This window comes from Scatophagus argus, chromosome 14 (genome assembly GCF_020382885.2).
Source record: "Scatophagus argus isolate fScaArg1 chromosome 14, fScaArg1.pri, whole genome shotgun sequence".
Classification (NCBI taxonomy): domain Eukaryota; kingdom Metazoa; phylum Chordata; class Actinopteri; family Scatophagidae; genus Scatophagus; species Scatophagus argus.
The window spans coordinates 6,864,562-6,880,905 of record NC_058506.1 but is presented as its reverse complement, the minus strand read 5'-3'; the positions used below and the strand labels follow the sequence as shown (position 1 = coordinate 6,880,905).

Sequence of the window (16,344 nt, the reverse complement as noted above, 5' to 3'; positions counted from 1 at the left end):
AATCGGTGTGTCGGACGGATAGACTCCCCTACCCACCAAAAGGAAAGTGAAACTTGATTTTACCTCTTGTGATTACTAGTCTAACAGTCAGTCTTTCTGACTTCCAAACCGTTGGTGTGTGACTGAATTTTTAACAGAGTTCTTTATGTTTTGCATTATTACTCCTCTGTTTTGAAACATTTGAATTTAATTGAAGTTAATGCAAATTTCATGTGGTCGTCCATGTGAAAATATCCAGTAAAAATACACATAAATATTACAGTGCCCTTGGTCCATCCTCAAGGCACCACCTCTGGAACCACTGCAGTACACTACTTATTAAGGGCTGCACTGTATTTTTTTTCTTTTGTTTGTTTTTGAATTGCAGATTTCTAAAATACCCACCAGATGTTTGCTCACTAATCCTCTGATCTTTGCTACCAGAGCTCACAGGGTGAATGGCCCTTAATACTTTACCAAGAATTCAGGTTATGTTATTATTGATCTGTTAACCTTCACGCTGACAGACTGACTTTGGACTGATAAAGTAAAAACTTTTTGAAATCTGATGGGAACACATGTCTTTTTTTCTCTCAAGAGTTGGAAAACATTCAAAAGGACATGGAAAAGCATTTCAGTAATTAAGTAAAACTGGTCAAGTTGTTAGCTGTTGTAAAGTTGCCAGCTAATGTTGGCTGTAATTGCGTGCTGTACAAAAACAAAGAGAAATACTCACATGAGGGTTTTCTGGTTTACCCTACAATCTGTTGTATTTAAAACATACTTAATCTTGCATATTATATCATCACTGATGGCACTTTCATTTTCCTACTTGTTGTATTACTACAGTCTCTCTTTTTTTTTCTTTTTGTTAACATTGGATTGATTTGGTCAAGATTATGCTTATGGTTTTCTCATGTTAGCAGTTGGTATAATGTCAAAAAATTTAAATTGAATATCCACATTGTCATTATGGGTTGTTATTCACAGACTTGTGGCAAAAAATCCTCTTATACTCCATTTTGAAGTCAGGCTGTAAAACCACAGAGTACAGAAAAAGTTGGAGGCTGGTGTGTGTGTGTGTGTGTGTGTGTGTGTGTGTGCTGAGGAGAGATGAGATGAGGAGTAGAGCTGGAGCTGCAGCTGAGAGGCTTCTTAATTGATTTCACAGGGAGAGGAGCGGGGGTGGGGCACATGCAGAATATGGGGGGGCTTAATTATTAATGACAGAATCTGCAGATAAAACAGAGGGACAGCAAGCCACTTTACATAACAGTGCAGCGGTGCAACAGTGCGAGCAGTTTTCTGTCTCTCTTTCTGTCTTTTTTGCTTTATCCAGTGGAGCCATCAAGCCCACTGCTGTGCGTAGAGTTGTCACCATTTTTCTTGCCGCTGTCTCCCGTTGTATGTAATGGAAGCACTTCATTTTACTACCCTAATATTCATAAAGATTTTCTGCGGCTATTAAACCAGCAGAATATCTACTTCATCTTGCTTCGTATGTAATACTCTACAATTGCTCCTCCTCCAACATATACATTATTAAACTCACACTGTAAGGCCTTGAAGGCCCCATCAGCTGCTAGCAAAAGTATGTCAGAGGGAAAAAAACAATACTGCACTGAGAGAGAATAAGTGATTGTGTGTTTTCTCTTGAAGCTATATCTACTATATATGGTCCTGCTCTGTGTAGGCTTGTTCCAAAGGGCCATCGCTCAGAGTGGCTCGGCCATCTCCAGCTGGGCAGTCAACTACCGACCTGTGATGTACACCAAGATCCTGGCAAAGAAGGTTGGCTGCTCTCTGGGGGACATGGCTGAGTTAGTGGACTGCCTGAGGAGGAAGAGCTTCCGGGAGCTAGTGGACCAGGACATCCAGCCAGCACGCTACCACATTGCCTTTGGACCTGTTGTAGATGGGGACGTGGTGCCCGATGACCCAGAGATCCTCATGCAGCAGGTCCAGGCTGATTTCGCTTGACGTCCTCCAGTGATTTATTAAATTTTTTCTTGGATTTGGTGTGCAGGATTACTGCTGCATTCTGTGCTGTCATGTCATGCTGTGTGTGTTTGTTGTGACACCAGGGCGAGTTCCTGAACTACGACATATTGCTTGGTGTCAACCAGGGAGAAGGCCTGAAATTTGTGGATGACAGCGAGGGAGAAGACGGAATATCAGCAGCCTCATTTGACTACACAATCTCAAATTTTGTGGACAATCTGTATGGATACCCTGATGGTCAGATTCTCCCCTGTTTCACCCTGAAATTATTAATTAATTTAAAGCTGAAATCTTAACCCTCCACATATTGTTGGTCTCAACTGTAGTGGAAAGTATTGTTTACACTACAACAATGTTGGAAGCAGAAGCACTGCTTTACTGAAATCCTTTACTGTAGTAAAATCACTACCATGCACCTTTAAGTCATGTAGTGGAAACTCTGCTTAGAGGTTTAAGTGTTTTTTAATGTGTAGTTTAATGTCTGTGACCTACCTGCAAGAACTTTCATTACATTTACATGTTTTTTATATTAGGTTTTTATTTGTCAAGTAACTTTATAGATATGTTACTGTCATATTATTTACTACAAATAATGTAGTAAATTAAAAGTGCAGCATTTCCCCTTTTAATTGTAATAAAGATGAAGTATGAAGTAATGTAAAATGGAAATACCCGAGTGAAGTACAGTTACCTCAAATTTGTACAGAAAAGTGCACTACTTTAGTAAATGAAGGGTTGTGTCAATGGCAGAGGTAGCTAATCTGCTAGCATGTGAGCTGCCATTATGAAGAGTTATAAATTACTTCTTTGGTAAAAATAAATGGAGGTCAATGAATAATCCTGCAGCAGGTCGATTAGCGTTGGCATGTTTTTCCCTTTGCTGTAGACATTCATTTTGCACACATGTTGTGCTCTTCTTCACTGATTAACTTAAAAGGACAAGCTAGCAAGGCTACTTAAAACCAGCCTCCTGACGCCTTCATTTTAATGTGTCCTATGTGATGCAAGTCCCAAACAATGAGACAGGAAATTGAAAGAAAAGCTAACAACACACCATTGTGGAGACTACATACATTTGCATAATATTTTAACCATAAAAGTTACAGATTTGAGCCTTTAGTCCTTTCACATAATGTTTGCAGGTAACTGAACACTCTGTCACTGCATACATATTTATATTGCCTTTTGTTTCCTGCAAGGTAAAGATATCCTGAGGGAAACCATAAAGTTCATGTACACAGACTGGGCTGACAGGGACAACAGTGACATGCGTAGGAAGACCCTCCTTGCTCTATTCACGGACCATCAGTGGGTGGCCCCGGCTGTCGCCACTGCCAAACTGCACGCTGAGTTCCAGTCGCCTGTCTTTTTCTATACCTTCCACCACCACTGTCAGACCGAGGCAAGGCCAGACTGGGCAGACGCAGCCCACGGAGATGAGATCCCTTATGTGTTTGGGATCCCCATGGTGGGAGCCACTGACCTGTTTCCCTGTAACTTCTCCAAAAATGATGTAATGCTCAGTGCCGTGGTCATGACATACTGGACTAACTTTGCAAAGACAGGGTTAGTATAATGCCAAAATCAAGAATTGTTTTCCCATGGTAAATACATTTATCCCTGTGTGCAGTATTTATAAGCTCATATCTAGTGATTTTACTTTTTGTACTATTGTCCCTTTAGCCTACCAATGAAGTCAGACTTTGGTTAAAAATTTTGGCAAATCAACTGTCACATTTTGAATTATTGAATTTCTCCACTGGCAACAGAGATTATACTAAGCTAAGAACTCAGTAGTGATTGATAATTCTTACCATAAAATAAAAGATTCTGGTTTTTGTCTTTTCCAGGGACCCTAACCTACCAGTTCCTCAGGACACCACCTTCATCCACACCAAGCCCAACCGCTTTGAGGAGGTCATCTGGACCAAGTTTAGCTCCAAAGACAAGCAGTATTTGCATATTGGCCTGAAGCCTCGTGTCAGAGACAACTATCGGGCCAATAAGGTAGCCTTCTGGCTTGAGCTGGTACCGCATCTCCACAGCCTCCACAAAATCATTAGCACCATCACAACTCACCTGCCACCTGGAAGCACCAACCGCTGGAAAGGCCCTCTCGTCCCTGGCACCCGTTCCACACGCCACCCTGTAATCTCCACCTATCCGCCTGATCCTGAGCCTGATGGTTCAGAGAGACCCCGATACTCACCGTTCCCCAGTGAGACAAGGGACTACTCCACCGAGCTGAGCGTGACAGTAGCTGTGGGTGCCTCGCTTCTTTTCCTGAATGTGTTGGCCTTTGCCGCGCTTTACTACAAACGGGATAAACGCCATGAACTCATGCAGAGACGCCACCGCCGACTGTCCCCGCAACGTGGTACAACGATGGGCATGGGTGTTGGCATGGGAGTCGTAGGGGCCCCACCGCACAATGACCTGGCGCTGAGTCAGGAGGAGGAGCTGATGTCACTGCAGATGAAGCAGCAAAGAGTGGAGCTGGAGCACGGTACACCCCTCCCTTCCCGCGGCGTCCATGGTGACCTGGAACCCCTGCGGCCTCCTGTGTGCCCACCTGACTACACACTGGCCCTGCGGCGGGCACCGGAGGATGTGCCTCTGATGACAGCCAATACCATCACCATGATCCCCAGCACCATCAGCAGCATGCAGCCCCTACACCCCTTCAACACTTACCCGCCCGTCCCGGCTCCCTCTACTGCACCTGTCCCCAGCCACAGCAACAATGCCCTGCCACACCAACACTCCACCACCCGAGTATAGGACCAGGCACAACCCGACTCTGGGCTTACAGAGACGCACCACACAAACTGCTCCATACAAACTCCATTCTCACCGCCCTCTGTTCTTCTTTACTATACCTTTGTCTTTTGTCATTAAGCCCTCAAATAAAGCTGCAGTTTGTAAGATTTTAAGCAGTGAAATACCTCTAAAATATGATCATAAATCAAGGAGGAGTTGATTCCAATGGCCTGTCATTATAGGTACATACTGCTTTGTCTCACTCGTTCAGTATTAACGCAGCTTTAAGCGTGTCGCTCTCTCTCTCTCTAAGAGGTAGTGAGCTAATCACAATCAGGCAGGCATCTTATGTGTAGCTTGGTTGTTTTGCGCATGTGTTGTTGTGTCAGTGTAAAACTATGTTTGACATAGAAGACATACATTCATTTTCATTCATTTAGTGAAAAGATAATACAGTAGTGAGCAGCTTTCGATGAGGCAACATATGCCCCAACAGGCTGTCTGTCACAAAGCGGTGATTTCTTGAAACTTACAAATTGCAGCTTTAAAGGCCCAATCTGGAAGTGAAATTTGGCGCCCTGTATTGAGCTCTGTGTCCCCCACAGCTGTCTCTGTGTCCTGATCTGGGAGACTTTTGTTCAGCTATTCACAGCACCGGAAGTACAAGGATGAACAATTTGACAGTTTTTCACTGATTTTAAAACTTACTTTCTTACGTCTGCAAATCTGTGTATCTGTTTTCAGTCATGATGTGACCTAAATGCCACAAATGCAACAAGTCCTGCTTTTTAAAAAATTTGTACACTCACAAATGCTGCTTTCAAGACATTTCCAGATTGGGGCTTCAACTGTTGGGCGGTACAGGAAATAACTGAATCATGCTCCTTCTGTGGGATGCAACCTGGAATCCAGGCTGCCCGTTAGAACTCTGTGCATCTCCGCCACACAGGCTCTAATCATGTCCATTACTTTATTTGTTGGTCACTCATTATCTCTCATTTAACTGCTTCTGTCTTTTTTGCTGCTGCATCCGCCCTTGTAGCTTGTTTTGTTAAAACACCGACGTAATCCATTTCCATCTTCACTTGTTTTCCTCTTTCTCGCTGTCACTTCTAGACTCTCTTTTCCTTTTGGAGTCTTTTATACAAAAACACAAATGTAAATGATGTATTATTAATAAATTGTAAGGATATGAATGAAAAAAAAAAGATATTCTGATATCTCGTTTTTACCAGCATTCTTGGTGCCAAGTACTGTGATAAAGTTCCTCTTTCACTGGCGTCCAGTGGACTGCCTGGAGAGGTCCATCCTGACTGTATCTTACAAAAGGAATTACCATCATAAAAAGTGCCAACCCCTTCATCTTTCGTTTTGATCCACACACTTTTTTTTTTTTTTTAAATTACACTCAATGTTGCACTGTGGCTGGTCTCTTCTTTAAAGGGAAATCAGATTCAATATATTCTCATTTAAAAAAAAAAAAAAAAGAATATAACGTTTTATTAACTACTTTGTTGTCTGGGATATTTGCATGATTTTTTTTTTTTTTTTATAAAGAGTGTGGACAGAGATGCTTGTTTGTTTTGATGATTTGCCTTGTTCTTCATTTTTTATGTTGAAAATCATTTTTCATTTTCTCTTTCAATATCAGCTGCACTTTGTGGTACTTCAAAAAGGTATTAAAGTATTAAGAGATGAATATTGTGTAAAACTATGATTATAACAAAGAGAGTAAATATTTCCTCTTTATTTTTTTCATTTCCTAACACTGAGGCTGTGCCGCAAAACCTACCAGAAAGACTGATGAAAGCCTTTTTTCTTTCCTCCCTCTTTTCGCTCTCTTTATCTTTTGCAACTCTGAAGTTTGCAGTCACTGTATCTCAATCTCACCTGAAGACAGCACTTTTCGAATTTCAAAAAAAAAACAAAACAAACAAAAAAACAAAACAGCTACTTTACATAAATAGTCAAAATAAGGTTTTTGTCTGTGACTGACATTAACCACATGCTTCAAGTGTTTGAAGACTGCCTGACGGTTCTCTTTTCGTCTGCTCTTTTCATGTTTTCTGACTCTCCCCTCTGCAGGGTGGGAGACAGGATAAGATATATTTATGACGGTCAAAAGGTGAGAAAACCTTGTATGCGAGTTTTACATCTTTCGCACAACTGAACACAGGGATGGGTCACACTCTGGACAATCTTGGAAAAAAAAAACAAAAAAAAAAACACAGTGACATTAGGACAACACTGGACAAATGGCGGCAGTGATTCGATGGTGATGATGAAACAGCTCCTTGGCTACACTATGATCTGTCACTGCACAGAGGATTCATTCTAAAAACCTGATTTAAAAAAAAAAAATCTTTAATGACAGACATTACTCATTCACCATATACCACAAAAGCAAGGCGAGCAGGATTCGTTCCACCCCCTTGTGACGTTCTGTATCCTGTCTGCTTAGGATAACGACTCTCTGGAGCCAGACTGCCATCCCTCACACTGGTCTGGAGGGAGCCGTGAGGACAAAAGAACAAAAACCAACACACGAAACAAACTGTACATTTTTTAAGTGTAGGAGAACAAACTGGAATTTGTAAATATTATGTTTGTCATTTGGTTTGAGTGATTGGCCGGGTCTTTTCTTTGTGACAACAGGTGCAAGTTTAGATGACTTACGTGATTTTAGCACTCAAGCGTATGTTTTATTTCCTAGATCCTCAAGGACAAATTCCAATAGGATACGGGCACATGAGTTCATACACGAATAATTTTTTAAAAAATCACAGCTGTCTAAAGCATAACGCACACCTGGCAGTATCCCATCATTCATGAAGGCAGCTTTTGAGTGAGACGAGCCCTGTCATTGGTTAAAAAGCCAAAGAACAGCTGCAGAGAGAGACGAAGGAAGGGAAAGTAGGGTGATTTGGGAAACGATGCAGAAAAACGAGAGAATACTTCAGATGAGCTCAAAGCAAACCACAAATCAAGTAATTTTACTCGTGATGCTGTTGGATTTAGCTGTGAGTGTCTCACGATGTCTTGAGCGTTGTCATACAATATAACCCACCCATAATTGGAAGGTTGTGAAATGCTTTGTACTCTTTTGGTCTTATTTCAGACTCTAATAATGGTCGTTGTTTTGCTACCTTTTGCAATTTTGTCGTCACATTGTGTTTATGGGATTATTGACCCTGTTTGACTTACCCACGCTTCCAAAACAACATTTCTAAGACATTTTTGTGGGTTTTTTTGTTTGTTTTTGTTTTTTTTTTTGTTGTTTTTTTTTTTTTTGTTGTTGTTGTTTTTCTGGAATTAAGGGTTTAGACAGCCAACAGATAATGGAAGCACACTCACCAAGTTTACATGTTTACACTACAGTTTTGATGTTGGCTTAAGATAAGGAAAAAAATAAGAAAAACAAGAAGCATTACAAGGTTCCAAATATCTTCTTATTATAACATTTCTTGCTGGAATGCTACAGTGAAGGCTTGCACCTGTTTGTCTGTTTCATTTAGTCTGATTCAGTAACCTGCTTGAAGCTCAAGATACTGTGAGAGAGCATTAATGACCAGAAGGGGTTGAAAGAATTAAAGTTAATATTTCTATTTCAAATAGAGGCTATTACACACTGTATGTTGTGTATCTGAACTGGAAAAAAAATTAAAAGACATTCTTAAACAAATGCTTTGCTATTTTTGTCACATTGTCACATAAGCGATATTACATTTTCTCACCACACTGGCTGCTGTATTGCCCAAAACAAGCAACTTTCAACTTTGTTAAAAGCAACATTTTTTGGTTTATTTTTTTCCTCTTTTTTTTTTCTTTTTTTGAGTTTTCTAGCAATGTTTGGTTAGGTTTAGGCAGGGAAAACAAAGGAAAAGATCACTCTTAGATCAGCAAATGCAATGTCAACGTCACAATGTCACCAAGTGCTAGAAAGGCTTTCTCCCATGTGTCTGCTCCGACAATACAGCAGCCAGTGTGTTCACGTCAAGGCCCGTAACCTGACTGTGCAGCTGTACACTTGGTATTTCATGTCTCATCGGTCACTGCAGTGATGTGACACAAACCATCTAAATACATCTGGGCTGCTTTGACACACTTAACCTACTGAAAATGTTTGAAGTGATGCAGACACCCGCGTTTTGTACATAATTTTCTTTTTTTCAAAGGAACCAGATGAGTAGCTTGTGAGTAGTCAAGTGTTGATCAGCCCGTCACTAATTAGCAGGCAGTGAGTTGTTTACATGAGCAGCAAATACAGTAGCAGTTTGGTCTGTAGTTAGCTGCTACTGTGTGTTCGGCTAGGCTATCCTAGCTTAGCTGCTAACTTTGTGTTTTCAGGTTACCATCTGGTATGCTAAAGTAGGGTTGGCTTGGGCTGCCAGAGCCATGTGATTCCTGCCAATATTTAAACTATTGATTACTGGAGTGTTAAATAAGTGATGATTACTTTTTTTTTTTGTTTGTTTGTATAAGAAAAAAGAAAATGATATGACTGTTACAGCATATAATTATTTAGGATAATCAGTGTCGCTCTAACTGCGGCAGTCATTCCTTTAGTGGGGAAAGCCACTTTATGAAGACGTCATAAACAGCTCTTTTGTTTGTCGGGTCATTTGTTGTTTTTCAGTATAAAGCTTCTATTCACCATACAGTGTAGCCTCCTAAAGCTCACCTTCTCGTGATTTCATTTTGTAAGCCACACAAACTGAGCTCTGACTTTCGCTCCATAATGTGTTTAAGTTATCTATTTAAATCTCAAAGCCTAAAATAACTTGGTTGCACCAGTTTTAAGGGAACGCCCTGTATCTCTGTTTGTTCAGCTGTTGGTCACAATGAATCAATAACACACTGGAACAGACTGATGTGCTGGTCCTGTTGGAGCACTTGTCCAAACGCATGGCTTTCCATTCATTCAAGGCCTGACATGACTGAATCTTTTTTTTCTTTCTTTCTTTCTTTTTTTTTGTTTTTGGCCACAGACACATTTATTTTTGTGGAGTGGTGAATAAGCAATCACATTTCTTCTTGTATCTACAAATTTTCATAGAAACTACATCTCAGATATGCATAAACTACAGGTTGTGAACTTCTTTTCAAAATAAAAAATGTAGAATCACCTCATATAACGGATAGCGAGTACCAATGAGTGATAGACACAAGAACAGGCATCTCAAACTGTTCCACTGGAGAGCCGGTGTGGCTGCAGGTTTTCTTTCCAACCAAGTAGCAGCACACCAGACTTGACTCATTTAATCAACTGATCTCCGTCTTCAGACAGTTGATTGGTCAAATGGTGTGCTCTTGGTTGGTTGGCACAAAAACCTGCAGCCACTGCGGCCCTCCTCTGGACCAGTTTGAGATGCCTGCACAAGAAGCATCATTTGGTATTGGTTGAAAAAAATATCCCTATTGCACAGATAAAAAAAAAACGTTTTAATAGTTTTTAATAGTTTAATAGTTTCCTGGAATAGCAAATTTTGAGTTATTGCTGCAATAAGAAGCAAGATATTAAACCCCACTGCATGTGTCTAATAACTCTTGTGGGTGATGTGCACTGCAGGCCTATTAATCCAAATAATCTTTGCTAGAACTTCAACAGATTTATTGTAAATAGATTGCACAAGTGTTTAGATGATATGATGCATATGATAATATCACAGCATTTGTCTTTTGCACTCAACCCACATACCTTGGTAGATAATCTGTTGGTTAACAGAGAGCACAGGAGATGCTCATCCTCCCTCACTAGATGGCAGTGTGGTGCAGCTCTGTATAAATGACCTGCTGCTGCTTCCAACCCAAATCTACCAGCAGCTGCCCACAGAAAGTGAACTCAGACTTCATTTTGGCATCTCATTCTTTAGAACTGCAAATAGAAATATCATTCACAAGATGTTAAAGATGATCTCCATGTGTGCATTCGGTAATATTTGAACATTTCTTTTATTTTTCATGGTATATCCAGTTAGTCTTCTCACTGTCTTTAAATAATGAAGTGTAGATGGTAAATTTGGTATTCTCAGTGTTTTACATTAAAAACTTAAAGAACTGTATAACAAATTAATGTGACTTTGCATGGATTTTTTTATATTCAAAAGACTTTTATAACTAGTAGATTAACTAAATGATTAAGGACCCTAAAACCCATAAGACAGCTATAAAAGTCAAATCTAATTTGCATAACTACACCAAACTTTCAGACTCACATATGCTGAAGAGGATAATAAAAGGAAACTGTTTCAAAGCTTATCACAGCCTTACATTCAGGTTTTGCAAGAATTAAAAGTAAAGCACTGAGGGGCAGCTTTAGTAAAAAATGAGGACAGGATGTTTGCTCTTTAAGTCTCATAGCAGTTTTGTGATTTTTTACACTGCAAGTATGTATTGTATGAATGATAAGTAACACAATGACAGAGCAGGAAATTAAGATGTTTTATTAAACGAGTTAACCTCCCTGCATGGTAGCTCTCCTGTAAAATGTGTGCCATGTTTATGTTTGTTTGGAAGAGGAGAAATAATGAACTGAAGAAAGACATTTTAAGAAGCACAGTCAGGCCAATTTTGACATTAAATTAAGATTACAGAGAATTAAGACAACATCCTTTTTTTCCCAGCAGAAGAAAAGAAGCACAAACATCTCCTGCAAAGTTGCAGAAACGTACACACTTTCAGATGGTATGCTGGAGGTAAAGAGGAAGAGGTGAGGGGGAGATGCAGTTGTCGTAGAAGATCTGAAGATTCTGGTCAACATCCATGCTGTTTTTCAGAAGAATCTCAAGTTCTTGGACCGGCATCTCGTGAACGCTGTTGCCCTCTTTGGCGTTTTTGGCCATGGCCGCGTAGGTCGGGAAGAGGACGCGGACGACGTGCGGTGCGTTGCGGTCGTAGTCGGTGCAGCAGTAGGCGGACCACACGTCTTCAGGGATGGCCACGCGGTCCTGGTTGTTTCGGCGGATCATGTTGCCTCTGGTGGTCACTCCGGTCACGATGAAGGCCGTGCCGCGGCAGAAGTTGTTGAGGCGGACGCGGATCCGCTCCTCGTAGTCGCGCCATGGTCCGATGTTGAACTCCCGTATCTCTGGGACCACGTTGGTCAGAGAGTAGGTGGCGGCGCGGTCGTGTGGGGTGGACTGATGCTGGTCTGGGTTCAGCTGACCTCTCTCATACAGGACCACATCAGAGTAGTCATCCAGGACAGCCTGGCTGTCCTCAAACTTCATGTGCAGGTAACCAGTGGGGAAGGGCAGCATGTTTCCATTTCCGTCAATTTCTGCCAGCTGGGGAGACATACAACAAAAGTGCAACAGTGTTTTTCATTTTATTTTTTATATGATGGGAAATCAGACAGTTTCCCCTCACTCTGGAGCAGACCTACTGCCTTCTCCAGCTGCTGCCAGCTCCTCTGTGAAAGCTCAGTTCATTGTGTTATAGTTCAGTGGGGGCTACCTGATTTAAGTGAAAGACAAGCCTTTTCATGAATTCAATTTTTCTCATTTCTGAAGAGTGAACTTGAACTATGACTCAAAGACAAATCTCTGACCTGTGGCTCATACATCCAGGGGTAATCCACACGTCTGTCTCCCTCCGTTTTCTTGAAGGAATAAGCCGAGTAAACTGGAATCCGCTTCTGGGGGTCGTACAGGGTCACATATCGAGGTTTGTCTGCGTAACGTTGGCAGATCTTCTTCAGTTTGGTGTCGATGATCCCCCGCGGTGGTGTTCCCATATACAGGGAGTCCTTGCACCTCTCAACGTGATTAAAATCTTGGACAACTGTTGCCGACACTGGAGGCAACAAACAGATGTTCAAAAGAGCATAAACCAAAGGTGCCAACATATTCATTCTTCTCTGTGTCTCCCGCTGTGGCTTCTGCAAAACACTGAGAGAAAATGTTTGCAGTTATGATTTAAATGTCACAAAATAGATATGCAAACCAACTAGAGCGTGACCAAAAGGCAGACCATCTGACACATGTGGGCGTGAATGTGCGAGTCATCGCATTGCCCTGACTTACAGTTCTAAAATAATATGACAAAGCTGTTTGTTCTCTTGAATATTGTTTACATTTCCCGTTTTATCACTCTTTCTGATGTAAAGCTACTGTGGCAGACTTAGGGATCGTCTGAGGTTAGGTTAGATGCATCAACCTCTTGGCTGTTTAAAGCAATTTGTACAAGTTTGTCCCTGTGAGTTCTTAATAGGTTTGACCTGTGCAATCAGTATATAATTTATAATTTGTGTTCAATCACGCTCAGATGTTAAGACAACAAGCTACTGGATCATGAACTCCTCTAAGTTTGCAGTTTTCTCTGTCACATGTTTACCATGTTATTACTCTGCATATCCACCTTTAGGCCTCAAGTGAAGCCTCCATTTGGCACAACATGCAAAACTCAGAACTCTGTGCAAAAAGAAGTCGCCCTTGCAAAAACATTTTGACTTTGCAAGATCTTTTTTTTTTCCAGTGATGTAAGAATATTAGTGTTTTGATGTAGAGAGGAGAAAATTCACTGTCATAGAAGCCTGAATTCTGCTGAGTGTGGTGATGAAAGACAGGACATTGAAAAGGGATATCAGCATTCAGTTCTCAGTGATAAAACTTTAAAATGCAAAACTGTCTAATCTGTCTCAGTGATGAACAAAAGACCTAAAGTGACCAGTGTGGCTCAGAGGTAGTACGCAGTGTGAATGGTGGATAAGCCCATGGGCAAAAGAGAGATAAAGCGTGAAGGTTTAACTACAACATAGTGACAAAGAATGTATGTCTGTTCGACTCATGTTTGCCAGTACATAATCAAAGACAGGAGTTAAACTTGAAATATAACTGAGGAAGGAGACAGTTAGCAGTGGTCAGAGACAATAAATGTTTTAGAAGCTTTTGTGGTGATGAGGTTTATTTAGAGCAGGGGTGAGAGATCCTTGTTGTGTTTTGCATGTTGTTGTTGTTGTCAGTCATGAGCAAAAACTTTATATATTATAAAGTCAGTGTAAAGGTACTGATGACCATCCATCCATCCATTTTCTATACACTTTCACACACTGATGAACATGAAGAATAAAAATAAGAACAAAATCCAGTACTCCATAGGAGCTGAAGAAAGCTAATTTGCAGTGAAGTAGACTGGGCATTTCATAGCAAATGGTTCAATGTTCTGCCAAAATGGGTGCTTGACCTATTTTGGCAGCTCATTGTGTACAGAGCAATTAATCCATCTGAATCGCTCTTGCTGTTTTTTTTTTGTCCTTTTGGTCCTCAGTCCTTCATAACAGCTTGTATGCTTTCTGCAAATTCTTCTTCTTTAATTACAAGAATTTGATAACTGGCTGCACGGTTTCCTGTTTCCAGTACTGCAAGGGATGCTTGCGTGTTTTCTTGATTTTGCAACAACTTGGAGGTTGCATTGACCGTCCTGTGAAGATCACTGATCGATTAACCCACACGTTCCTGTCAGTGTCCCTGATCTTATCACACTCTGAAGAAGGTTAGATCATTTGTCTCTGTGAGAGCTCAACACAAAGAAAACATCCTCACCGGTTTGAAACAGGTGTGCAGCATGTGCTGTGAAAACTGATGAAGATGTTTTCTGAATGTGCCTGATTAGCATGTGTTTTCTTAAGCTGCAGTGCGTTGAGCTCTCAGGACCAAAGTATCATTATCTAAATCAATGATTCTCACCCATTACTCTGTGCTTTCAAGGGGGTATGCAGGAAGATGGGAATAATGAGCAAAAAGAAGAAGAATGAAATTCTAATTTGATAAAAAAAAAATAAATAAATAAAATCTAGGAGAACATGATAACTAGCAAGTGAGCAGAGCAGATGGAACACTTAGTGGAAAGAAATGAACATTTGAAATAGTTAGCTAAAAGCAACCAACGAACATCATAATGGTAGGAAATTAACAGATTAAAAGAAAATCCTGAGTAGTATCAACATCGGTTCAGATCAGCTCACTTGGAACAGGACTAATGGTGTGAATGAAGGGTACTTGAGCTTCTTTGACAGGGCTGTCTGACACAAAAGATTGGAAGACACTGATGTGAATATCTGTAATGTTAAAGAAATAAAAATGTGCTTCATATCGATGGCTGGGGTTTCTGGTGCTGTCTTGTACTGCCCTCCTGTCTTATGCAAATGGAAAGTGTTTGTCAGATTAGCTGGAGAAACAATCCTTCACTGCCCTAGTAAGTCAATTTGAGTGACTGAGAGTTGTTATTCACTGAGGGAGCAGCTTGCCTCTCTGATCTAATCTTGAGTTATGACAATCATAACTTATGTAGCTCGGGCTGATGATGCAGTTATGTGAACAGACATTTTTCAGCTGTCAGCATTTTTACCAATTAGAATTATAAATTCAGAACAAGTGCAGAGCGAGCTCAGCTGCCCTCTGCTGCTTCACATGGAGGCAGGGCGCTTTGCTGCTGCTGAGTTTCGGTTCTGTAGTTCTGAAATGTGACTACTGCACGAGTTGACCATGCAACAGACTTTAGTTGTTTTTTTTCGTTTGTTTCTTGGGGTGAAGAAGATGTCAGGTCAGTCTCTGTGATTACAAACATAATCATAACAGAGATACATTGACAAATTAAATTAATAATTGTTTCTAGTACTGGAAGCCACACAGAATGGTTTGTTTTTGAAATATATAATATATGGAGTATGAAAATGTAATGTAATATGGAATGACAATATAATGTAATATATACTTAATTTTCTTTACCTTTTTTGCTGTTTTGTCACCTACTCTACTATACTACAATGAATTAAAAAGTTTACTTTATGTTCTGTAGGTTCATAAAATCCAGTGTGTTGCACTGCAATAACACATATTGGCCACTCGGAGGCAGTGTAGGCTTGTTTGTTACTTGTTCCCATTTCCTGCTCCATGAGGATAACTACATTACAGTGTGACAACCACTTTGTCATTTTTAATTTTGAAGAACAGTGATGTGTGTGAAAGCATTCATCCAGAGATTTTTAACGCTCGATGACAGAGATTCTCTACACTGACAGATAGTCATTATACAGCCTATACAGCATTGTGCTAAAACTATTTTTCTGATATTTAGATTTATTTCAGTTTTCAAAGTTCTAATACAGATCTATGTTTTTCTGTACTCAACCTATGTGTTTGTATTTAAAGTGAGCTATCTTCCTGTTTTGGGTAGCTCTGTTTTTCCTTTTCCTTTCTTAAGTTTTTGTTTCTTTGTTCTTTTCTTATCCCTTAGTTTACTGTGATAAGATTTTGTCAAGGTTGTATTCAGAGCAAGAACGTTAGTGGTGGTTAAAGAAATGGGTAAAAGAAATGTATACACATTTGTTTTTATGTTTAAACTAGATTTGATCAAATATTACTTTAAATGAAATCAAATCCACGTTTGAATGATGCTAACGTTACTGTATCATTACATCCCCAGCATAATGGCTTTTTGCTTTTTGACAGGAATTGTCGAGATAGGACAGATGGTCTTTTTACTTGTGAAACTACAGGAGCCAGTTTCTAGGCCTTCGCTGAGCCACCAGGGGGCTCAATTCAGCAGCCATTCTGAAGCCATGAGGATGTCCCCACTTAGTTCTGCACCAAAGCCTGCTGATTG

The 16,344-nt window shown here is 40.4% G+C and overlaps 2 protein-coding genes across 4 annotated transcripts in view; one reads left to right on the top strand and one right to left on the bottom strand.

Annotated features, from left to right (window-relative positions):
- The window catches only part of nlgn2b (neuroligin 2b), a 58,165-nt gene extending 51,726 nt beyond the window's left edge, over nucleotides 1-6,439 (top strand). For 2 of the 3 annotated variants that reach the window (XM_046411045.1, XM_046411047.1), the window contains 4 exons: nucleotides 1,673-1,938; nucleotides 2,064-2,217; nucleotides 3,180-3,546; nucleotides 3,831-6,439. In XM_046411045.1, coding sequence (XP_046267001.1) covers nucleotides 1,673-1,938; nucleotides 2,064-2,217; nucleotides 3,180-3,546; nucleotides 3,831-4,761 — 1,718 coding nt within the window. In that variant the 3' untranslated portion in view covers nucleotides 4,762-6,439. The remainder of the gene's footprint in view (nucleotides 1-1,672; nucleotides 1,939-2,063; nucleotides 2,218-3,179; nucleotides 3,547-3,830) is intronic. The other variant, XM_046411046.1, reaches the window with a different exon arrangement.
- Nucleotides 6,440-11,159: 4,720 nt separating this feature from the next.
- Nucleotides 11,160-13,184, bottom strand: LOC124071244 (endonuclease domain-containing 1 protein). The gene is made up of 2 exons (XM_046411750.1): nucleotides 12,290-13,184; nucleotides 11,160-12,026 (listed from the first exon to the last, which is right to left on the bottom strand). Exons 1-2 carry the CDS (start codon nucleotides 12,590-12,592, stop codon nucleotides 11,418-11,420), a joined length of 912 nt encoding a protein of 303 aa, XP_046267706.1. The 5' UTR covers nucleotides 12,593-13,184; the 3' UTR covers nucleotides 11,160-11,417.
- Nucleotides 13,185-16,344: the final 3,160 nt, after the last annotated feature.

Coding starts and splice junctions, on each gene's coding strand:
- LOC124071244 (XM_046411750.1), bottom strand. CDS start 12,592: ATGAATATGTTGGCACCTTTGGTTTATGCTCTTTTGAACATCTGTTTG. Junction 12,027..12,289: donor CCTGGATGTATGAGCCACAG/GTCAGAGATTTG, acceptor ATGTCTCCCCAG/CTGGCAGAAATTGACGGAAA.